General features: G+C 35.9%; 3 protein-coding genes across 5 annotated transcripts in view; 1 reads left to right on the forward strand and 2 right to left on the reverse strand.

The window, feature by feature from the left end:
• The window catches only part of LOC134845226 (centrosomal protein of 152 kDa-like), a 152,511-nt gene that overhangs the window by 120,110 nt on the left and 7,455 nt on the right, over window positions 1-24,946 (reverse strand). The window lies entirely within an intron of this gene.
• Window positions 1-24,946, forward strand: part of LOC134845227 (retinoblastoma-like protein 2) — a 179,391-nt gene that overhangs the window by 97,142 nt on the left and 57,303 nt on the right. The window lies entirely within an intron of this gene.
• On the reverse strand, window positions 656-23,612 carry LOC134844854 (uncharacterized). The gene is made up of 19 exons (XM_063861670.1): window positions 23,497-23,612; window positions 23,072-23,149; window positions 22,810-22,843; window positions 19,540-19,620; window positions 18,411-18,647; window positions 17,805-17,880; window positions 14,743-15,584; window positions 13,241-13,474; window positions 13,027-13,096; window positions 8,094-8,155; window positions 5,265-5,337; window positions 4,964-5,067; window positions 4,440-4,703; window positions 3,662-3,808; window positions 3,321-3,458; window positions 3,001-3,060; window positions 1,953-2,108; window positions 1,522-1,746; window positions 656-976 (listed from the first exon to the last, which is right to left on the reverse strand). The coding sequence occupies exons 1-19, from the start codon at window positions 23,610-23,612 to the stop codon at window positions 860-862; spliced, it is 3,114 nt and encodes a 1,037-aa protein (XP_063717740.1). The 3' UTR covers window positions 656-859.

A 24,946-nucleotide genomic window follows, 5' to 3' on the forward strand; every position in this document is an offset into this window, starting at 1 on the left:
TTTGAAAATTGAAATCCCATTTATTCAACTAAAATTTGTAGTTTTTCGTGATCTTTAGGCTTTTGCTGTTCGATAGTGGAGCTACCTTCTTTCAAAAGGAATGAAAGAAAAAATTAAATAAATTTGAAAACTTTCCTGAAAAAAAAGAGAAAAAATCATCAAGACCTATAAAAGTGTCGTCACTACGTTCATTGGCACCTAATTAAATCAAATCTAAGCTACAAAAACAAATTTTGCGGGTAAAGAAAAACATCACCCAATCAAGTGTCTTCAATTCGTTCAATACTCGAAAAACGGTCAAAAAGTCGCAAAAACTATTGAAAGATCATAAAGTATACACGCTTTGACCAGAAAACTACGAATGCAGCGGGAATTAAGCCTGCACCAGCATACGCTAACTTGAGCTACTCACACAAGCTTAAGGAGTCAATCAATACTAGGCAGCACGACATGTTCTGAACTTAAACAGATATAGCTCCTCCGGTTTGAATCAATAAAAGATACTCGACTTGTTTCGGTAACAGGCCTCGTAAAATAATAACAAGATCCACCTGTGAGAAAATCAAACATTTAGATCTTTTATGAGTCAGAAGGAGTAATTCAACTCCACTCTTAGATTGTTGGTAAATAAAACTTGCTTGTTTATTGAGTAAAAACATTCATACCGCCTCTGATAATGATATTTGCAAGTATTTCAAGGCATCAAAAAATCATAAACAATGCGGAGTGCCTTGTTTTATAGTAGGGGTTTGGAATAGCCTCCTTTTTGAGAGCGGATAACATGGATTAAAAATTAAACTAGTAGAAAATATTCAGGGTAAAAATTAGAGTTTTCTCTGTCTATACAGAGTTTGGTCATTTAGTGTCCTGTTGCCTTGACTGCCTGTGAATTGGGCTGATTTTCGTTGACGAATTTGAATGCGGTCTGGAAGGCAGCTCTTAAAGAACTCATCACTTCCTTTCCACCCCTCTGCTTCTGAAATATCAACAACTCTTAGATAATAATAATAGTAGTTCCTGCGAATCGCAGAGGAGCTACCAGTAGGCCTTAACAGTCCTGTCGAGGATAGTCCATTTGTATTATCTCCCCACATTCCAGACAGTGTTATTTTGCTGAGCGAAGCTGTTTTTTTTGCGACTCAAGGCCGTTTTTTTGCGTCTAGAACTTTTACGTGGTACCATTATTGCAGCCAAATTTTGTCAGGTTGTGGTAGACCTGAAGCTGGAGGTCAAGTGAGAGCTTGTCCTCACACTATCATTGTCATGGCATGGGATCGAATACAAGATCTGACGATATCAAAGTGAACGCCTTACCACTGTGCTAAGTGCCTCCTACTATGCTCATCATATATGGTTAAAATTCGAAACCTGGTAAAAATTACTTAAGTGGAAATTTTGGATTTCCTGGAAATCGCCAATAAAATAAAACTTATTTGCGAAAACTGCTAACTTGCATCACATCGCCTATTTCGACTACTTATGTCACTAAATCGAAAAAAATGCACATATTGTAACTACTACCTGGTCACGGTCGATTGTCTGGAATATGTAGCACATTCTCTTCACAGGTTGCACCGCTGACCCTCCTCCGTGCACTATTAGTGGACCGTCTTTGTTTTTGGCTGCGTCTGGTGCAATGGCAACTCGCATGGCCTGTCTCTCAGCCACTACATATGCGAAGGTCCTGTGGTCTGTGTTTAGGGCAGCGCACTGGATGTTGGGAATTGCATGCTCCATCTCGAGAATCTAAACACGTGAAACTTAATCGTAGAGAACACTACGGGCTTTCTTTGACGTTTTTCAATGGAAAATAATAGTTTGAAAGCATTTAGACCTAAGACACTTTTCCTTTCTATTTTATGCTTGAACATCAATAATATTGCAAATTCCACTAAATTTCCTCTGAACCTATTCTAGAACAACGTTCTTTAATGAGGGAGAAGATTACGTACGCCTAGCTGAGGGTCTGACAATCTGATGGAGCAGAAGTTGACCTGTAGCTGTAGTCTGGGCACTTTTTTCACTCCCTTGTCCAGGGTAGCCTGACAAGCTGCAATCAGTGTCTTCTCAGAGGGCTCAATGCCGTTGAATGGAAACACTCCCAGAAACTGAAATGCATCAGCATCCAAACAACAGCTAACATTTGCAGTATTATTTAGCTTTCACTGAAAACTAAGTTTCAAATCTAACTCGGAAATCAATGCATCTCATCCACAGGGCTACGATTTTCATGCACCCAAAATTGAAAAAACATGCACCAAAAAATGCACCGATTTTTGCGAAATATGCACCTAAACATGCACTGAAAAAGTTAGTCAGAAACTCAATTATCTTTGAACACAGTGTTGTACCAATATACAATCAAGTGTTGTTTCAAGTTCTCAATTGTGAGTCTCATTCTCTGGAGAGACTGAATTTGTCCCATGCTTGAGAACACTCTCTCAATGTCGACTGAAACCATGGGAGCATTCCGGAAAATTGCAGCGTCTAATGGGTTGACATCGGTAGTGGATAGTTTCTCACCCCGCAATATAAGTAAAAGTTCTTTGAGCTGCTTGAAATTAGGATTCCTAACCAACACTGAGTCCAATTTTTCTTTGTACTTGTCACCTTGAATTTTGAGTTCGACCTGATGCGCAAAAACCAATGAACGCGGCTTGCAACGTGTAAAAGCAAAGCTGGGTAAACCTTGCTCAACTAATCTCTTCCACATCAAAGGATTTCAACTGTATGCAGCTCGACAGGTCAACAACTTTAGTCAATTAATAGCGAGATGACTTGGTGAAATAGAGTAAATATGCACTTTTCCCATGAGAACATGCACCAAAAAAAGTTTTGCCCAAAAATGCGCAAAAACATGCAATATGAACTTTTCATGAAAATCCGAACCCTGCTCATCCATCAAATTAGATGTACATTGCCTATAACTTGAAGCACTTTATCAAATATATTTTAATTGTATTAAGCTAGCATCCTTTTGTGTTAGTAAACTATTCTCACCCCAACTTGGAAGATTTTCGTCTCTAGAGGAGAGAGCTCCGCCGTGAACGAGGGAGTTGTCTGAAAGTGAAAGATCAAATGAAGTTTACATATCATTACTGTTCTTAATATGTTCACGAACCTGAAACTCGGAGGAGCTATTTTTTGAAAAAACATAAATTTGAACTCTAACAGCGACTACAAGAATTAAAAATGTCATGCGGTCAAAAATAACAGATCCATGCGTTATATATTCTAGAAGATCATGACAAAGCAAACAAAACTACAATAGAAGCGGTCAAGTAGTCAGAACTAGTAATGATCACAGCGCAGATGCTTACTGGAGACGTGACCGGAGTTGCAGGCACATCGGGTACGTCTCGATTGATCTCGGATTCCAACTGGTCCCTGTTAAAGTCGGGATGATCACTCATGAGCTCGTTCGTATCCTTCAATTCGCACGCAACAAAGTCTTCAAACTAAAAATTGAGACTTGAGAATCACAGTCATATCAACAATGCGCCACACTCAAAGCCGAAGGTAAATACAATTCTAAAAATAGCGCGAAGCGAATATTATTGTGTGAATAATCATATTAGAAGACAACACAGATGATGCACATTTTATAAACAAACTTATACATTGAAAACAAGTTTTTTTTAACAAAAACTGTAAAACTAACGCAGTTCAGCTGATCAATATCCAAATCTTCGACGGACGTGAGACCTGTTTCATTGCCTTTCAGACGCTTTAATTTCGTGCGAAGATCTTTAATGTTCAAGGATGCAAGAAGCCGCAGCCGATGTCCAACGCATGAGATATCGAACTTCTGAAACAGAAATGAATGCGTAATCATCAGTGCATACACAAATGGTAATTTTTGAAATTTAGTTGAAAAACTTTGACATAGAGTGCTAAAAAAGTGTAATCGCTCAGTGTAATCGCTAAAAAGAATTGACCAATCCAAGTATCCCAATTAAATGGGATACTGGATTGGAGTTGGTCTGGGCCAAAAAATTGGAACTCCTAAAAGGTCTGAACGTTCATCCTGATTCAAGACTGCTGGCTGCTCCATGTGAAATAGTAACCTACACTAACTTAGTAAACTAACTAAAAATTGAAGTTTAATTCAATGATATAGATTGGTTACAAAATCAATAAATATGATATGACTGCAATCGTTCAGCAAGCATAAAAGAGTGTCTAAAATTTGTTAGCACACTGTCACGGTTGGGATACCTGTTCCGACCTTGACCCTTTAATTGCGAATAACACTTTAACATTCACATAGGTTGTTAATCTAACATAAAGCATGGTGTATGGCAACCGCCACACTTGTAACGGCTCTAAATTATCCAACACCTTACCAGAAATTGGCCATGAAAAGCTTGAAAAACTGATTATTTTGTGTTTGCAATTGTGTTCAATATTTGAGCAAACAGAGCCAGCTTCTAGCTTACATTTTTTTTCAGTAACAGCTGCCAAGAATCCTCGATATTGGAGAGATCCTCATTGCACCCAGCCTTCTCAAAATTGTCCTCATATTGAGTCAACTTCAACATGTCTAGCCATTGGTAGATATTGTTTAACGGTGGATCTGAGTCCTCCAATCTGGGAACCCTGGGACATTCTTTCACTGCTTTAGAAGTGATGATATCCTGGACTGTGAGCTGGTCTTTGATTCCCATGTAGTTCAAACTTTCCACTGTTAACACATCTAGACCCTGAAATGTCAATGAAAGCTTCCTCAGTCTCCATAATATACATACTCTTCAACCACTGGGCGTCATTAAGGAAAAATTTATACAAACAAGGAACAGAACTTTATTGTCTTTCGCTAACATTTCATAAAACTGAAAAACAGCTTAAAACTACGTTTAATTTATATATCTAGTTTTACCATTTTTTTAACATACTTAGCAAAATACAACAGGTAAATTTTCTTTCAGTCGACAAAAAATATCTACGAGGTCTTTTTACTCACAATGAAAGAAATGTCATCATATCCGTTCTCTTTAAACGTCGACTCGAGGTGACTCAAACGGATCTGCAACAGCCATTCTGCAATAGTTTTGGGCACCATTCCGTCTGAACAGAAGTAAACCAAGCGTAAATATTTGCTGATACATCTCTGCAAACAACTCTATGTAAGTCTTGGCTCTTAGCTTCATTCTTACTAGTGCAAGTAACAAACAAAAACTATTAGAGTTTAATGTTGCGAAAGGTAGCTTGTGGTCAAGATAGAAGATCAGTCGACGATGAGAGAAAGATGTGAAAGTTTTAACCTATCATGTCTTGTTCGAATTTGTACGCAAACACAGTGGGATCCTCCCCTACTCCAGCCAAATTCATCAGATCCTAAAACAAACATGAGAACTTTCAACAATGATGCCCCATTTCTCATTGAATGTTTTTCTCAATGCAGCAAATTCATCAGCCAAGAAATATTGCATCTGATTGTTCTTACAACTAAAAAGCTTTTTGAAATTCAACTTTAGAAGCCGAAGTAAAAATGGCTTCACAGCTCTTTGAACTTCAAAAACAAATTACGACTGACAATTTTGTGATAAAATAACTGAATTTGAGAAAACTGGATCAATAGGTAAAATTTTTATATTTTTATTCCGCTGGGAAATCTGAAAAACAAATTGGAAATAAAAGGAAATCTTTAAAAGTTCGAAATTGAAGTCGATTACGTTTTTCGTGAACTTCGTAATCGGAGAGCGCAACTTTCTTCCACGAAGGTGAAGCTGAGCTTCGCACCATTTGCGATACAACTAGATCTATCAAAATGAATGAATATAGTTGTGAAAAAAAAACATGCCCAAACAAAAGAATGCAAAATCAGCATCGGAAGCCAAAATATCTGAGCAGCTCTTCAAGCCGAAGACAAAACGAATTAAAAATTTCTACGTCCCATTTCCCCTGATAACACAGACAGGCTAAAAAAAACGATATAAAACAAGCCGAAACCAAATAAGCCAAAAAAAATAGAAATTTCTTTTTTAGAGACCATTTATCCACGTGATAAACGACCAACATACGAGCTGTATAGCTCATCACGGCGAACCACTGTTGTAACCCTGCTTAAGAACTACATGCAGTTTTTTATGGTTATTTTCTGGGCTGGATAATTTTGCCTCAACCTCAAGCAACGAGCACGGATCATGGCGGGCCTCGAACACCGACCTTTCGATTGAGAGGCGGAGACGTAACCACTTCATCATCTCTCCCCAATTTCAGCAAACCGAGTGGTAAAAGTGCAATCAACTTAATAAGAGTGGAGGGGAACGTAAAATGAACCGATCCAAAATTAGGTCACAGCCGATAAAAAATAGGCCGAAATAATTGGGGTCGAATAAAGTTTTTATGCCAAAATAATTAAAAAAGGAAATAATTAGTCAAAGCAAATAAAATTACAGTAAATTAAACCCTAGAATAACCATTAAAAACATGCGCGCAGCAAAAAAAAATCGATTACAAGATGTGGCATCCAAGTGGACAAAAGATGAGCAGACAAATAATTGGCAGACAATTCTATTTGAAACATAATATTTCCATTTTAAAAAAAACTTTCCTGGTCAGATTTGAACCAAGGAACTTTGCCTGCCAGACGTATTCGATACCTCCAAACAAGCTAAAAGGGTCAGGAATGCTACAAAACTTGAATTGATTATGAAACAAAGTACCACCAGAGATGAGTCCAGATGAGACAAGTCCTGTGAACAAATAGATTTACGGGAAAAAGTCTAGTAACCGATTGCAATACCATTGCTTATCGCAAGGGTAATTACCTTTAAGCAAACGAAATTGAATTGAGCTCAAATAATGCAGTTATACATAGAAGCATTCATAAATGCATTAATAGGATGAATGCATTTCTGTAAAACATTAGATCATTTTAAGCCTTTTCAAAAAAATCACCACGACCTATATATGAATCTGAATTACGTTCATTGACGCTTCATGCGTTTATTGAGCTCCGCCTCTACGCAAAAAAACCTAGAAAACAATTAAACCAAAAAAATGTTCATAAAAACAGATAGAAATTTATTCAAAAGAAATTCCGCAGCGCTCATCAACCCAATTTTCTTGAGATGACAAATATACGCTAAAAAAGCACGACGCTCAAAAAGTAGCAAAGATGATTTCGAATAAGGTTACCGTTGAAGAAAGAATTATAAAAGCTAAAGAAATGAAGAAAAAGAAATTTTAGGTTTTTTAAAGAGGGTCCATGATTTTAAGAATGTCTTGTTGAACTCAAAATTGAAACCGGAATTTTTTAGGATTAAAAATATTGTGTAATTAGCCGACACCCATAAACCTGAAAAATAACAAAAAAAGTTTTGGCAAAAACTTAAATTGGATGAAAACTGCATGTGTCGCGAGCGACTATGTAAGGTCCTTGAATGATATTTCTGTAATGTACGCAAGGTGGTATACGCAATTCAGAACCAGAACAACAGAGCGAATTTCGATAACCATGAAGCAGAAAAATCATGAGCTAAAAATAAACATAGCCAACAGATAGTTGGAAAAAGTCATGATCTCAAGGAAACAAAATTAAATTAAATAGTTTTTTTTTTCAAATAAAAAATCAAAACTTTCGAAAACCTAAGAAAAATAAAAACCCTTAAAAGTTCTTTCAATTTCTAGAACAATTTATGATTGACACTTTTTTGATAAAATTAACCCAACCTAAGAAAACCAGATTATTAGGCAGTTTTATTTTATTGGGAAATTTGAAAGTTGAACTCCCTTTTAGAAATTAGAAGTCGATCACGTTTTTTGACCTTGACACTTCTTCTGCTTGATAGTGGAGTTTGCCCCTCAACAAAGGCAGTAAACTGAATTAATAAAATTTCAATATTCAAACCGTGAAAAATCAATTTTTTAGCGTAACAATTTTAAACTTTTCGTGAAAGACCTATATAAGAGCATTCACTATGCTCATGGGTTCATGGCTCTTAATGGGTTCATGACGAAATCATGACCTCAATGCGTTAATTCACTTCATGCAGTAATGGGCAGTTCCATCAATCTACTCTTCTTAACCTAACTTTCGTGACTTTTCACCCAAGTTTCGCCAAAATATTTATCATAAATATACGTACCTTGTCCCAATCAGTGCTGTTATTTGTAGAGATCCGGCCATGTGGGCCAGAACTGGGCAGCTCTGAAAAGATAAGGCGATCAGGTAACCGAACATGAGGCCCCATTTACAGCCTAACATCAATGTTTGCGGTTAAACTGCAAAAATAAGTAATTTATGTTTGGAAATATTCTTGTTTGAGGAGTTAGATGATTTGGTGACCGAAAAGAAGTAATGAACCGCCCCAGGATACAAATTAAGTGATTGTGGGAGTTGACGAACTTAAAATATTGGACAGTTCTAACTTCCAAACTTCACAGCAAGGATCTCACAAAACCATGGAGACTACTCATAACATTATAACTAAAGCAAAGAACTTAAACTCCAGGCAGACACATTTGAAGCTATTTTCAAGTGGGCTTTTGAAGGTTAACTTTCAAGCAATAAAATCTTTCAAATAGCTAGAGGTTGAAAATCTGTCGTTTAATTTGATTTGTATGAAGATTATCTGCAGAAAAGATCACTGTTAAAAGGAGAATTGACCGTTATTCGTGAAATAACTCAAATCAATAACAATTTACAGTCCCTAGTCAATAAGTAAAGATACGTTTCAATGACCCAACCCAGGATTAGAACTCAAACTTGTTATCGAATTTATTAATCAACTGAACCAAACTGATTTACAAAATGCAAATAGCCGCTTATAATATTGATTACACTTATGAGCTTCTATGACAAAAAGAGAATAATTTTATTAACACGAATCGGTCATTCATTCTCAAGTTTACAATTGAGCGGATGTTCGGAGCAAAGTTCATTTCCCAGATCCCCAACACTTACTCTGCCATATACTATAATAAATGACAGGGTCAATGAACTACCTCCCAAGGATTTACCGGAAATGGCTTTAGGGTTGCCGAATTTGCAAATTAGTTGCTAGTTGCATGTATGGATGCGAACAAGATGGCCACTGCTGTTAGATCACGTCTACACGAACTTGAAAAGAACTAAGAGACGAAACGGTTATGACGCCAATATTTAACGAGGCGCAGAGATAATTCAGCCACAGACAATTCAGCCGATTTAAAAAACAGACAATTCAGCCAAAAAATTCCGACAATTCGGCCAATTTAGATTAAAGAGACTAGATAAAAGTAAAATTTAAAACTTTTCTAATTTGATTAGAGTCAGAAGGCTTTCAACACTTTAACAAAAAAAATGTGAAACATCAAATAACAAATTTCAAAGATCAAAACAAACTTGCTATGCATAAAGTTTTAAGATATATGTACATTGCAGGTACAAAGTTTTAAATACTTCTGTATATGGTCTCGATTGTAGTTTTTTTTTGCGTTTTGAACGAGTTTCTCATTGGCGATTGAATACTTGGGCCTCGGTTTTCTAATAATATCACCGGAAATCGGCTCTTTTTCCTTTTCCCCCCACCTCACATAAACATGAATTTTATAGTCTAACGAGTGGTTTTACAAGGTTAATTACGAAGACCAAATATATATTTTATGGCCTAATCAGTCTGCATGTCAATTTTCATGACAATCGGACAAAGTGAACAGTAATTTCAAATTGAAACATTTGCAGGTGGGGGGGGGGAAGGAAAAAGAGCCCGGAAATCAGTCTCTCTACATTTATTTCGGCATTTTTTTGCTCATCTTTGAAACGTGTGATCAGCTTGGGGAGGGCGGGGTGCTTTGTTGACACGAATTTATTCAAGCTGGCATCCCATGCCTCCAATGCATTGTTCGTACGAGTTTCACCGTTGAGCACCCGATTGAAAACGTTCCAATAGATTGATTCCAACGATTGAGTAACTCGGTATTGTAGGCGCTGCATAAAGAGGCAGGTCAATTTGGGCGTTGAAGACAACCTTTCGGGGAGCGCTACCAGTGTTTGCGGCTTTTTCTCGAACTTCGTTAGCAAACTTCTTAGCTTGAAATTTTGAGGGGCTCGGTAAATGAGTATGCTTTTTTCCGCGTTCAGATGTTACGAATTCCGTCTTACGTCAATTTTTGCTAAAATTGAAAGATTTAGAATGATTCAGATAATAATCAGCCAGTTGTTCAAGCTAGTTACCAATGAAGATTAATCAAGGTTAATTGTGTAAATGGACAATCTAACTGCAAAAAGTAGGCGTTAAACGCGGTACTGGTTCCAAGTTGGACAATATTTTAATCGCAACTAGCGTATAACGCACCTCCGGTACTCATAATAAACCGCATATATTGGAAAAAAGATCTGCATTCTTTGAATGTACTCTGACAGCACCCAATTACAAGTTTCGTAATTACAAAATTTGCAAAGTTTTTTTATTCATCTTTTTTTATACAAATTTTGAAGATAAAGAAGTTTTATATAAAATCTTCAAAAAACTTAAAATGAACTGAGAAATGCCACATCTGGGAAACTAAAAGCAATTGAGCAGTCGCATTTGGACGCAAAATTTGCAACTTCTGAGAGTACTCTTATAGTACCCAACTACAACGTTGGGAAATTCAAACTTTGAGATTTTTCACCTAGTTTTCTAAAAAACGTATTTTTTGAGAACCCGAAAAAATTTCACATCTCAAAAACTACCAAGATTTCACAAGTCTTAATTAATAGCAATATTCGCAATCTTTGAAAGTACTATGACAGCACACAACTACAGGGTTGGGAATTTCACTTTAGTGAATTATTTTGTAATTTGAGTTTTCTGAAAATTTCCAAAAATCACAAAAATCGTCTTATTTCTTAAGCTAAAAAAATTTGGGCATTCTTGATTGGAGGCCAAATTTGCAACCCCTGAGATTACTCTGACTGCCCCCAACTACAGGTTAAGAATTTCAAACTTTCGAAAAAAAATTATTTACTTTTTATGTAATTTTTTTTGAAAAAATCACAGGAACGTCTTATCTGGAAAACTGCAAGGTTTGAGCAGTCATATTTGGAGGCAAAATTCTCAACTTCTGAGAGTACCCTTACAATGCTTCACTACAGAGAAGGTAATCTCAAGTTAAGTGAAATTTTTTATATCTAAGATCTCTGTAAAATTTTGAGAAAAAAACGTCATATCTCGAAAACCAAAGACTTGAGCAGCCGTAATCAGAGGCAATATTTGCACCTCTTGAGAGTACCCTCACAATATCTAACAACAGGATTGAGATCTTCAACGTCAAATTTTTTAAATCAAAGTTTTTGAAAAAATCATAAAAAACGTCATCTCAGAAACTACAAAGATTTGAGAATTGAGATTTCGAGGCAAGATTCACAACCCCTGAGTGTACCCTGACAGCACCCAACTACAGGGTGAGAATTTCAAACTTTGAGAATTTTCTGAAAATTAAATTTTCTGAAAAATTTATGAAAAATCTCGAAAATTGCCTTTCTCTAAAACTAAAAGGATTTGGTTATTCGTATATGGAGGCCGGAATCGCAAAATCTGGGAAAACTCTGACAACATCCCACTACTAGGTTGCTAATTTCAAACTTGATGAAATAAACACTGAATTTAAACTGGAAAATAGAAAATAAAACCTTAACCATAGCAATATACGATATAGCTTAAACGTGAAAAAATTCTTTAATGAACATGCAAAAATAGTACGTTGAAAAAACCTAAGCGTGGCGAGATAGTGAAGCCCGAATTTGAATATATAATAGATAGATGAAAGTTAAAAAATTAGGAGACGGGTAGACAGACATAATCAAATTAATTAAAAAGCAGGTATACAGACAGACAGGCTTAATTTGGCCTCGCAAAAAAATAACTGAAAGGTAATGACCTTGTCGAAAACTATTTGAAAAATTTTCTTAAGCATTGCAATATATGATAGAGCTTAAACATAAAAAACTCTTTCGTTAAACATGCAAAACTATTATGCTTCAACATGGGAGACAGCAGTCACTCGCATTAAAATATAGTACAGACTAGTTTATCTTTTAAAGAAGTTTAAGTTTCTAATTGGTTTCAACCAACTACCCAAATTACCTGATAGGCGGATCCACCCTCCCCCGCCTAAGGCATGATAAGATTATCAGCGTAACTGTGTGTACTATTCTAAATTTGGAAACATTATGAGTTGCATAAAGTTTTATTATGTTTAGGTACTTTTGTTTCTGTTAATTTTATTTGTTTTGTGCATTTGAAAGGAATTAATTGTAAGTCGTCTAATGAAATCTTTGATGTTCTACCACATGTGAAAAGTTTTTGCGCGCACGCTTTAAAACTGTCTGAATTGTCTTTGGCCGAATCGTCTCACTCATTTTGACTGAATTTGAAATTGGCGAATTGTTCAACTTCAATAAAATAAAGACCGACTGCTGAATCGAGACCAAACAGAGACTACTCTAATAAGACCGAGTCGTCACCCTGAATGCGTGTCAACTTATTGCACAAGTAATCAAAAACATTATTGTTCCGACTTCCGATACAAAAGTAACGGAATATTTGTGCTCGGGGTGGGTTTTTTTCAGAGAAATTTCGACTTTTTAACTAGCCATTTTTTGACGGATTTTCTTTATATCATTCGAAAGGTATTGTTATCCTGAGCTCAAATTTGAAAAATTATTTTACCTGTGATTATTTTTCGTAAAGTTATGGGGGTTTAAAGATTGCCATTTTGGCCAATTTGGGGCAATTACGCGCTATATATTTCGCGCTAATAACGCGTAAGCGGAGATTTAATTCATGTTGGAAATCGTTCCAAATTGGTTGAAAGAAGCTTGTTTGCCATAATTGATTTGTTACAAGGAGCGGAATCTATCCTTTTGTACTTTATATGGCGTGTGGGTGGCTGATTTTCATAAAAAATTTCAAATTTTAGAGAAAAAAAATTTCATTTTGTTTTACTACGTTTCACTTTTTAATGTTATTACTGCTCCATAAACCTTAGAAGGCAGTCTGAACATTCAGGGCTTCGCATTGATACGAGCAGTTTTGTTTAATATCTTTTACACACCTAAATTTTCTTTCTCATTCAAATCATCTGTGTCCTTCGTTGCATTTGGTTCATCCCCACTTTCTTCGCCCTAAAATACTCCTAGTCTAATAGATGAACACGTTTTCTATGTTTTGACTGAAATCAATCTAATGAAAAACAGTTTTGCATGACATCGTAATCGTTTTCAATCAAAAAATAAACAACCCAAAACTTTGCCGGTCAATAAAATAACCTGATGTTGCATGCGTTGCCCTGGTTCGAAAGCAAAGTTGAAGAAAGCGGCCTGGTGATGCTCCTCTCCACTGCTGCTTGTGGAGGCAGCAGAGAGTCGTGTCTGGTCTGTGTTGATCTCCACTTGCTCAGTGGTGAAGTAGAGATGGGACTTCAGCAGGGGTCTCACTTCTACCTTGTTCTTCCGCAGATTCAGCAAAATATAACCATAGCCCCCTTCTGCGTCTGGGTTCACCTACAGCCAAGCATAATGAAATGAAATCGAGATTTAAATAAATATTCAGAAAACTTACAAAAACCTCATTTTTTTTTCCAATTTCTTCGTATAGAATGATAGCCATTTAAAAACTGTTTGACAGATCTGTTATCTATAAATGCAATGTAAAAATTTAAACAATCGATAAGAAGAGAGTTCAAGTAAGCTGTTTATCATGAGACACGTTTTTCTAGAGCTGCTTAATTGTCAATAAGCGCAGTGATTCTTCAAACTTCCGGTCCATTGTAATGAAATTGATTATTTCAGATTTAATTTTTGAAACTTTCATTTGTCGAAATTGCGGAGAAAAAAGTGCAAAAAAAAAAGAAAGTCAATAAAAATAATAATAATAAAAAAAATCACACGACCTAAATATATGATGAGTCACTTCGTGCATTAACTTTCAATAATAGTGCTCTAGAATATTAATTGAAAGCTTAGCTACTCTTTTTACCTTGGGTGACCAATATATTCGACAACTCAAAAATTTACATGAAAGCACAAGTAATCGCCAGCGGAGTTAGTGGGGGGGGGGGGGGGGGGGGGGGGGGGGTGGCTTTGACTTTCCCTCAGGAATTCGACCCCCTGTCGAACCAAAGGGTCCCCCCTTTGTACTATTTTCAGACATCCATTTTTGGTGACATGCCCTAAAATTTTCAAAAAGCCCCTTTTTGTCGCCAATATTTAATACTTTTGAGTGGAGCGCGCGCCGAAAATTTTTTTTTGCTCAAAATTTCCCTATAAGTACCTACAAACGCCTGTTTTGGACCGTTTTTTTTTTCAAAATTTTGCCTGCGGCGCAGCAAATTTGGTAAAAATGAGGCCTTTACAGTGATTTAGGAGAGCTCTCAGAAAGTCTATTTGGTCGACCTAAAAAAAGTCGACAAATTTTTCGAAATATTTTGAAAACCCGCACCCCCCCCCGCCCTGGAAAAAATCCTAGATCCACCCCTGCACGTAATGAGAAAACGCCTCTCAAATTAGAGCAATATTAGGCTCTTATACCGCTCCCCTCTGCAGTTTTTATATTATTTAATTTTGATCAACAGTCATAAAATTTGTGCTGAAAACTAATTGCATTATTATTAGAAACACGATTTGCCCCCTCATACAACACCGTAAAGTCAATGATTACACAGTAAAATTACTCTTCATATCTGGTGGAGGAAGCGGTAGAAGCCTTTTTGAAGGCGGAAGCCAGCTGATTTCAGTTCAACCAATGATTTCAACTCGATATTCACACTCACTTGCTTTCCCATGGCAACTGATGTCAGTCTCTCGGCTGGTGCCTTTGATTTTCCGATCTTTATTGCGCCTACCTCATTCTCAAATTCCTCGTCTTCCTCTTCATTATTCAACTCATCGAGTGATTCCATCTGGCTGGGTTCCGAATTGACCACTGTGCAACCTTTGTCGGTTTCGATAGATTCCTCTTCCACTGGAGTCTCCTTTTGGTCTCCGCAAGTAATCTCTGCGTTTGCTAACTCATCTCCCAGGTCGGCTGTTTCAATATTTTCCATTAATTCTGACTGCCTCAAAGTCGAAATGTTCACATCGTTGTCACCTTGCTTTGTTTTCTCACAGGAATCTTCCTTCGAACCCTCAGAAAGGTTATTTTGAGTGTCGACTTCAGCTTCTGCGCTGAACTTTGTTTGTTGCTCATCAGTTTTCTCTCCGGGTTTGAATCCTTTCAACCCATTTATATCGTCAATGTGATCACTAGCTTCAACTTTGTCTCCATCAACGCTTAAAGACATCGGCTGATGTTCCTCAACTAGGGCTCCAGAGTTATCTGATTCGTCAGTTGATTCACCGCCTTTCATTCCAACATCTGCTTTTTGCAGACTGACTTCCGAGTTCTCTTTGACCGCTTCTGTTCTTCCATGTCTATCCGGATCTAAGCCGCATTCGATTGTCAGACTAGGGTACAATTTTCGTCCTTGGTAGCTTTCATCATTGCTTTGCTCCTTGAAAGCATTGATTGTACACTTGATCTTGTCATTCAATTTGTCGCATGGAGAGGCGTTTTCGCCCCACAAGATATCATCGACCGAAAATCCATAGCGATCTTTGACATCAGTCCTCGCTCCTAGGCAGAGAAAATGCACATTAAAAAAAAATAAAACATAGCCAATAGACAATTAAAAAAGTCAAGGAACGCGAATTCGAAGAGAACCAATAAATGGCTTTCAAGCTGTTTGAATTTCGATAAAAATTTATGCTTGACAATTTTCTGATAAAGTTTTTATTTCGGTAAAGTTTTTATTTCGCTGGGAAATCTGGCAAATAAATCGATTACGTTTTTCGTGACTTTTACGTTTTCGCTGTTCGATAAGGGAATTTGCTTTGTTTTCACGCAAGTAAATGAACTAAACTTGACAAGAAATCAAAAATCGAACCGCGAAAAAGTACATGAGCCTAAACAAATTTTCTTGAAAAACAATCATTATCACGACACTTGGAAAAAGTCAGGGAACGCAAAGAAACAGAAAAAAGTACTTGATTTTTTTTTTAAAAAAAACTACATTTTTCGAATTTCAAACAAAAAATATATGAGCTTAAAATTTTTCGAAAACCAAGAGCAATTGATTACTGACTTTTTAAAATAAGAATTGAACTAATTTGAGAAAACTTGATTGTTAGGAAAAAATTTTATTCCGCTGGAAAATCTTAAAATTAATTTCCACTTTCGAAACTAGATATCGATCATAATTTCTTTTTTCTGCACCTTTTCAACTGTCCTAATTGTAGAGTGCATTTTGCCTACTTTCTAGCAATTGAACTTCAAATGTGCACATATACCTAACGGCATTCCTATGTGCATTTAAAAGTATTATTCTTTTGTTATTTGAGCATTTTTAAGACTTTCCCTAAAAAATGAACATGACTTATATAAGAGTCTGAATTATGTCCATCGACTCTTAAAAACATGGAACCTAATCAAATTTGAATTACCAAGAGTTATCATAATCGGAGCAATTTTTTCCTGGTAAACAACTTGTCTAAGAGAATCATAGACTTCGTAACCTGTTGGAAAAATCAACAAAATTTACAAAGAGATGCGAAGCATCGCGCTACACGCAATGAAACCCATTCGTAGCAGGACAAACTAACCGACAAAAACAAAGATGAAAACCGTAGAAAAAATCGAAAAATGATCTACCAAAAAATTTCCCAAATTTGTCTTGAATTAAATTTTCTGTCACAAATATGCCAAAAAAAAAATTGAATGATAAGCATTAAAAAAACTTATAAAGCGGTAACAAACTAAAAATTCTTGAGCAAACATACGTTGGGCCAAAAAGAAGTATTTTAACTGAAAAAACTTAAAAACCCAAAAAGTTTTACTAAACACTTCGATAAAAATTGTTTGCTCCTCAAACCTCTCAAAAAAGCCTTTAAGAAGATATATTATATGTCGAAACCTTTTAACCCGGATAAAAAAACGAAGACAAAAACTGATTTAGTGAAATCAGAGTTGGTAAATTCGCAACCAACATTAAAAAATATTCGAATAGAACGGCTGATATGCTCAAAAATTATCTGTTCTCCAATGTGGCGTTGGTTGAAAAAAAGAGATGAAAAAAATTTCAATCATCCTGTGAACGAAGTTATTCACGGGAAAAATTTAGGTACTTGATTGCAATACCCTCGCTTATTGCAAGGGTAATAAAACAAAACAGCTCGTATCAGTGCTCTTACAGATGTCAGCAGTAACTTTTTTCTAAATCTATAAAAATTCCAAAAAAAATAATATCAGTTTTGATAAAATTAATTTTGGGGTTTGCTGATATTTTTTCATATATTTTGTCAAGCTATGTCAAGAACTAAGTGATTCAGTAACAATTTATATGGAACTAGGTTTTAAAATTGAGCTCAATTTCAAATGGTAAAAAAATTCGGAAATCGAAAATAACAATGATAACAATTACAATTGTGGCTTCGGCGATTCGCAGAAGATCGATGAAAGGCTATCAAGCCTGTCAAAGGATCGTCCATTCCTATTTATTCGCACATTCAAGACTGAGGTATTTTGTTACGCAAAGCTCTTTTTTGCAACTCAAGGCTTTTTTTGCGAGGTATAGATTTCATACGAGCTATAAAAAGTTGCAGAAAGTTGGAACAGACAGTTGCCTCACAACAGCAAATTTTCTTTCTCAGAAAAATTTTGCACGCAAAAGCTAGTTTTTCAGACGAAAAGTATTTTTCAAAAAGCTAGTCTAATAACTACGAAATTGGTCTGTATAAAAAAAAACCAGATGCATATTCCAAAGCAAAACTAAAAAAAACCCAAGCAAAAATAAATCACCTTTTTCGAGAAGAAATTCAATTGTAGTTAGCTGTGCGAACTTGACTGCCCCATGCATTGCAGTACCCTCCATTCCCTGAAAAAATAATCGAATTACTGTCGACAACAATTTCAGGTTAAATCTACAATAACTCTCTTCAAATCAATGATTACAAACTCATGCGATAAACCACAACAAAATAATGAGGCATGCATAAAGAATGATTTGCTTACCAGTGTTTACAGATTCTAGTGCTAAAAATGATAAGTTTATTTTACTCGAGTCTAAAACTTAAAGCCCAAGAGAGCAAAATGATAATAAAAGATTTTATTTGTTGCTTTTACTTAAAAAGTCCAAAAAGGCATTTTCGCACGTTTTCTTAAAAAAAACACAAAGAGGTCTTTGCAGGCTTTTGGGATGGCTCGAAAAATCAGTTACTTTTATCTTAAAAAAAAGAAGAACCTCGCAACAAACCAAGATCCCCCCACGAATACACTTCTTCAGCTCAGTTCAGCGGCAGCTGTTGACCACTCGATGAGGAAAACATTTTATTTCATAATTCTTTGGTTATTTATTCCCGCTGATTTATTAACGCCAAAATCTCGCAAATATCATTATGAACCCACCACACGGTTGACGTCATATCCGAAATCGAGACACTGCTGCATAACAGACACTTTGCCCATCTGTGGAGCCACTTGCATTCCCAAGTCCATCATGGCCATGAAGTCTCCCTTGTCAGTCACCTTCCTATCGGCCAACTTCAGCAGCAGACACGACTGATCAGTTCGTCCACTGTCTCGCAGTGTTTTGAGAAAAGCCGTTTCTTTCTTGCTGTTTTCCGCTAATATATTCACGCCTAGCTATAACGAAATCATTTCGCTTCAAATAATGATTTGTTCATTGGCAATTTAAATGAAATACAGTCTAGTTAAACAAATTATGAACAGAAAAAAGCTCCAAATTATCTGAACACTAGAGGGGATATTTAGAGGGCAGTGGCCAAACCCCAGTGATGTAGAGGTCAAACTGAGGAGTGGCAATGTAGGCACCCCAATGACCTCTACTTTAACAAATTTTTCAAACATATACATAAGCAGTGGCGTGCCGAGGGGGGAGGGGGCGACTGGCATCCCTCAAATCTGGTTACAACACTTTTTAAAGGGTCCCCCTTTTGTTATAATTCTATGACATCCATTTTTCGCTGAACAAACAAAATTTTTTCTAAATTTTTCTTTGACAAGCCATTACGAGGCCAAACTGTGCACTGGATAGGAGCACAATTTTGCGTCTGTATGTTCCTGGATTCCAGAGACAAGTCTTAAAATATGTTCCAAAATGTAAGTGGATTACCACAAACAAAATTTCAGTGGATTCCGCATACATATACCTGTAACGTAAATTTTGTCGGCACATTTGCCTTTCTAGGTCAAAATTTTCTACAAAGAACCTAAAAACGCCTTTTTAGGCCCTGATTTTTGAAAAAAAGCTTGCGGCGCATAAAATTTGTCACAAAACAGGGTCTTTATACTATTTTAGGAAGGCTCCGAAAATCAAATTGGTCGACATAAAAAACACCAGGTCGACAAAATTTTTCGAAAAACCACACCCCTTGAAAAAATTCTTCGCACGCCATTGTACAATCAATTAATAACTTTATCTTATTTCTAGCAAAAGCAAGTTGTCAATATACTTTCGTCATCTTATTAATGTTTCTCAATATCTATCGTGTTATTCAACTAGGCCTCAATTTACCTCAACAAGCAGTTCTAAATCCACATCAGAACATCGATTCCCAGAGACAGCCAAATGAAGTAGCGTATCACGAGAAGGTGTCTAAAGCAAACATTCATGATTCACTTAACATATCATTTTTCCTATTTATATAAATACGATCACGTTTTTTGTGCCCTTCACCCTTTTGCTGTTCTATAGCGGAGTTTATCTTCATTTGAACTAAGAAAATAACTCAAAAGTCAAATCACGAAAGCGCAAATTTGAGCCAGAACCAATTTTGAGACTTAAAAAGTCATCACGACCTATATAAAAGTCTGAACTACGTTCATCGACTATTAAACAACGCATACAAAGTTACCCATACTTCTAAAGAGAACTGATGATTGGCGACCTCTGTTGGAATATGTGAAAAACTTGGAAAAACGTGAGAATGGCATTTGTCGAGTTTTTTTCTTGATGAATGCTTGAATAATGATATAATTCCCGACTTTCTCAAGTTCCGTGTTCCAAAAACTGATAATTTCTCTGAGCAAGCTGTGCTAAGTTTTCAGAAAAGACTACGGAAAAATGAGGTGAGAAAGGCGAAGCTAATTTGGTTCAACTACTGAAAAATTTTGATAAAAAAACATTTTATCAAAAAAGTTGATGAGAATGGCTGCAATCGGTAGTTTTCAATTTAAGTCAAAAACTCAGCACAATCTGTGTAACAAACAAAAACAAAATGAACGCTAAGTTGCCAAAATTGTCAAATTTCCAGGGAAAACCTCCACGAAAGACTGACACTTCGATAAAAACGTTAGATGATTCTAAATTGCCAATTTTTATTGAAGAGTTTCTTTCGTATGGTCCAAAACATCCGATTAAGGATAAGTTGAATGAAATTCATTTCCTAGCCGATACTGACAAATTAGTTAGAAACCTGCGTGAGAATGGAAGAGAGTGGTAAAAACTAGGTAAAATAGAAGCCTCGGCAAAGTGGTATGCAAAGAACATCAGAAAAACACCAACTGATAGTGCACTTTCAAGAGTGAAATATTTGCAAGAACGTTATGATAAAGGCAATGGATTTTTTTTTGTTTTATGAAAAAATAAACATATGACAGAAAACTATAAAAAATTTTATATCGTCAACAATTTCATAAAATCGAAAATGGCACTGATAGTTTGATCTTGAAAGAAAAAAATATATATCAATAACACACTATTCGAAATGAAAAAACAAGAACTCATTAGTGATAAAATTAATTCAAAACTCAGAACTACCAGAGCTGAGCCCGCTAGGTTATACGGTTTGAATTAAGTACATAAGAGTGAAATACCACTCCATCCGGTTCTATCAATTCCTGGCAGTAGTTATCATAAGCTGAACAAATTTTTGACCTATTTTGAAAAGGTCCCTGGTGCAAACATTGAAACATCTAGGTTAGACGATCGAAAAAAAACTCGTCGAAAAAAACGAATAAATTGTTTCATTAGACGTTAAGAGTTTGTACACAAACGTTTTCGTATCGGATGCAATTGATATTGCCTTAAAATTGTATACAACTGATTACGCACCAGATATTGAACGTTCAACTCTTAAACTGCAGCTTAAGTTAGCCGTGACAAATAATTATTTCAAAAGCAATGGAAAATGGTATTGCCAGAAGGATGGGTTAGCCATGGGTGCATCCCTCGCAGTAATTTTGGCTAACATTTGGATGCAATCTTTCGAAGGAGTAATTAAAGATGAAAAAGATGGCATAACGCAAATACCAAAAATGCATCTGAAAAAAGTCCGAAATTCAGCAAAAAATTTATTTGGAACAGTAAAGGTGTTGAATGTGAAAAATGTGAAAACTGATTTTATGCTAAGTGTCCAAACATCAGTAAAGACGAAAACCAAAAAATGGGTAATATAGTATGGTACTGTGAATTCTGTCGTTATTTACCAGACATTTCAACTTGTAGTAATGAAAGAAAACTGTTCGAAGATACCTAGACGACATACCTGAAACCGTAACTCATTAGGGTGATCTTGTTGCATAAGAACTTACAATTTACTAAAGAAAAAGAGAAAATACTGCAGAGAAAGGTGAACTTGCTTTTTTGGATATGAGTATTGTAGTAAATCAACAAATGGAGATCACACGCAAATGGTATCAAAAATCGACTACTAATGAAACTACTTTGAACTTTCATAGCTGCGCACCACTCCAGCACAAGAAGAACATTGTAGAAGGAACAATACATAGGTTGTTTCGATATACCAGTAACTGGAACATATTTGACGAAGCGTTAAAAACCAACGAGGGAAATTGGAATGAAAACAGTACCCAGAATCCTGGCCATCAAAAACTGTAAATAGTACATTGGAACAAAATCATAAACGAAACATCAAAAACTTCACAGAAAGCTAAAACTGAATGCAGTCGCGAAAAAATTGACAAACCGATGTTTTTTCTACAATATCAAGGAAACTTGAGTTTGAAATTGAAAGACCGGTGTTGGTCAATTTCACAACGCGCAAAATGAAAACTTGCCTGCCGTCGCTTAAGTCAACTTATGAAATAAAATGTAGTGGATGTAGTTCCACCTATATCGGACAAACGAGCCGACAAGGATAACAGAGCATCAAAAGAAGGATTCGCCAGTAGGACAGCATATCGCAGAATGCTGTGGACAATTAAAGCATTTGATGGCGATTAATTGACAAAAGCAGTGACATTGATAAATTAATAACATTGGAGGCCCTCCATATAAGTAAACGCAAGCCGCAACTGAACACGCGCGACAAGTGCAGGAGCCGAGAGCTCACACTAAAATATTAGTCTGACATGAGGCAGTTCGGCTTGATTGGAATTTTATTTTTTCGAATTAAAACAAACAAAATGAGTAAAATATCTCAAGTTAACCTTAGAACTAATTTCAAAAAAGGTGAGAAATTTGGGGGAAAAAATCGGACATGTGTTGGAGATGAAATATCACCAAAAACGAAATTCCAAAAAATCGTTTTAATAATTATGTATTATGCTTAGACGCTCATAAACTTTAATATTAATCATTTTGATTGTAAAAATCTTTTTAACTGTAAATACTTTCACTTTTAGTTGGACATACCTGACGATGCTAGTTATAGCGAAAACGTTCGTATTTTAATTAAAATTTTATGGACTTATAACTATTTCACACAAGCGCATACAAAAATGAACGTTTAAAAATGAAGGAGGTATCTACTGACCATAGAAGTGATTTGGTCCGGATAGCTATCCAGCAGGAATTTCATAATTTCACTGTGTGCCAACTCACAGGCCACGTGGACGGGGAGGAAGCCGTCGTTGTCCTTCACATATGGATTCACGCCATTCTTGATTAGAAGCTCCATCATATCTCTACAGTTAAAATACAGTGAAAAATCATTCAAGGCATCAAACGCTCTAAAATTTTCAAACTGTATTCGATTTGTCTATCCACTATCTGTAACCTTAGATTTTGAAACTCTGAAGTAGCAACCTGGTTGATTTATTATATCATATTCAAGAAAAATCTTTTCAAATTGATATTTTCTCACTTTGATCCGGTAGATGCCGCGACATGTAATGCCGTCTTCCCATACTTGTCTCGGAAATTTACATCAGAGGGTTCACTGCTAAAACCAAAAGCTTTCTCTTCAAATAAATTCTTGGAGATCCATCTTCCGTGAAGAAAAGACCTTATAGACACTTATATACGAATCGCATACGTCCATGTCTACACAATTTCATTTATGTTCAGCTTATAGCTAAACAATTGTTTTTGTTTGGAACAATAGAATTAAATCAGACTAACCACTCTATAAAAAGTGTTTACATTCCAGCTTAGTCACAAAATTCTTGGAATCAATTGCTCGTGGGAAGATAGTTCAATTAATCAGTATTCCTTACTGGATACCATTAGTAGAAAAAAACTTGGAATTAAGGGGATGGGCTTGTAATTTGAATCAAGTATATAATTAACCGTTTAGATTTTTTCTTTAATGTGGCCAAGAGGTCTGAAGTTCCTCTGAAATCATCCTTCTTCACTGCAAGCAGCAGCTTTTTTTCGTCGTTAGAGAGATTCTTTTCATTACCCATCTGCAATTTTTTCACTTAAATCTAAATATGTTCACTGATAAAATCAATTTCACAAAAAAAAACATTTCTCAGTTAATAACTCGAGTTCAATAAAAAAATCCATTTTCGTCAGCCAGATATTGCACATTAAGACAAGTAGTCAACATCAACGAGATAATATCAATCATTTCACAATCAATATTTCCAACAGCCCATCATCATCTGCAGAACTCAGAATTTGAACCGCATTCCATCACTCAACGTCAAAAGTTAATAACACAAACTTGGAAGCATGACTTTGTAAGCAGCTTTCTTAAAATAAATAAATATTTGAATGTCATCCAATGTTTTTCTCTAAGCATTGTTGCCTCCGACGACCTCTGTGGCCATTTGTTGCTGTTGTGTTTGGGGTGGACCCGTAGCATTTGGATGGGAAAGAGGTCTTCTAAATAATAAAACATGTGGCTCAGGCATATGATGTGCATAATGCACCCACCCCGGACTCATTTGAACTCCAATTCGTCTCCATTCGGTTTCACTGAACAGTTTGTTCTTCGGCAGTTCACAGGCTATGCTCTTCGGTAGAATGACGTGCCGATACTCGTAATTAGCATCGTAGTATTTCTCCGAGTAGTAAATCTCCTTCATTTTCGCAATTTCATCTGAAATACGATCAAAATAATTTCAATTTCAACGGAAGAAACGGCTCAAAACCAATTCTACTTAAATTTTAGGTAATCATAGTTTATAAAAACATTGTTTCTACTTCGACAAGTAAAAGCAAATTCTTTTTATAAAATCATAATCGAGCAAACTGCCATTATTAAAATGATCAACTATATTAATCATGTTGTTCTATAGATATATAAATAACAATTTAGAAGGTAAACGCTGATATGAGATGCGATAGAATAGCAAAGACTATTAAGAGAATGTCACCGAGAAAGCCTTATCGAGAATTTTGTTCTGAAATTCGAAATACTTTGATACACCACAATAAGGGAAGCCCTGATTTTTTTTTGCGCCAAAACAAACGAAAACAATTTTAAAAATACAGAATTAGGCGCAAAAATGACAAATTCGGATAAATATTTTTCGATAAAGGGAGAGTGGACGAGGAGAAAATTTCAATTGGAATTTCAATTCTACACAAAATAAGATTCCAAAGAAATGTACTGCATGGAGTGATATAACAAATTTAAGCTACTTCAGATGTGATGAGTTGAAATAAGAAAAAATTTTGGTTTTCTTTTGATCGGCCACTTTTCGACTGCCATTTTTAAAAGGATCTCTGGTGCGGATAGAAAAAAAATGGCAGCCAATTGAATGAGCGCACATATTTGAACTGAAAAAGT

This window comes from Symsagittifera roscoffensis, chromosome 4, assembly GCF_963678635.1.
Source record: "Symsagittifera roscoffensis chromosome 4, txSymRosc1.1, whole genome shotgun sequence".
NCBI lineage: Eukaryota > Metazoa > Xenacoelomorpha > Acoela > Convolutidae > Symsagittifera > Symsagittifera roscoffensis.

Bases quoted from the DNA above. Each gene is read 5' to 3' on its own strand.
- LOC134844854 (XM_063861670.1), bottom strand. From the start codon at position 23,612: ATGGGTAATGAAAAGAATCTCTCTAACGACGAAAAAAAGCTGCTGCTT. The intron at 13,097-13,240 runs GTTATTTTATTG...GGAGTATTTTAG, and splicing joins GGCAACGCATGCAACATCAG to GGCGAAGAAAGTGGGGATGA. The intron at 5,338-8,093 runs GTACGTATATTT...TGTTTGTTTTAG, and splicing joins ACAGCACTGATTGGGACAAG to GATCTGATGAATTTGGCTGG.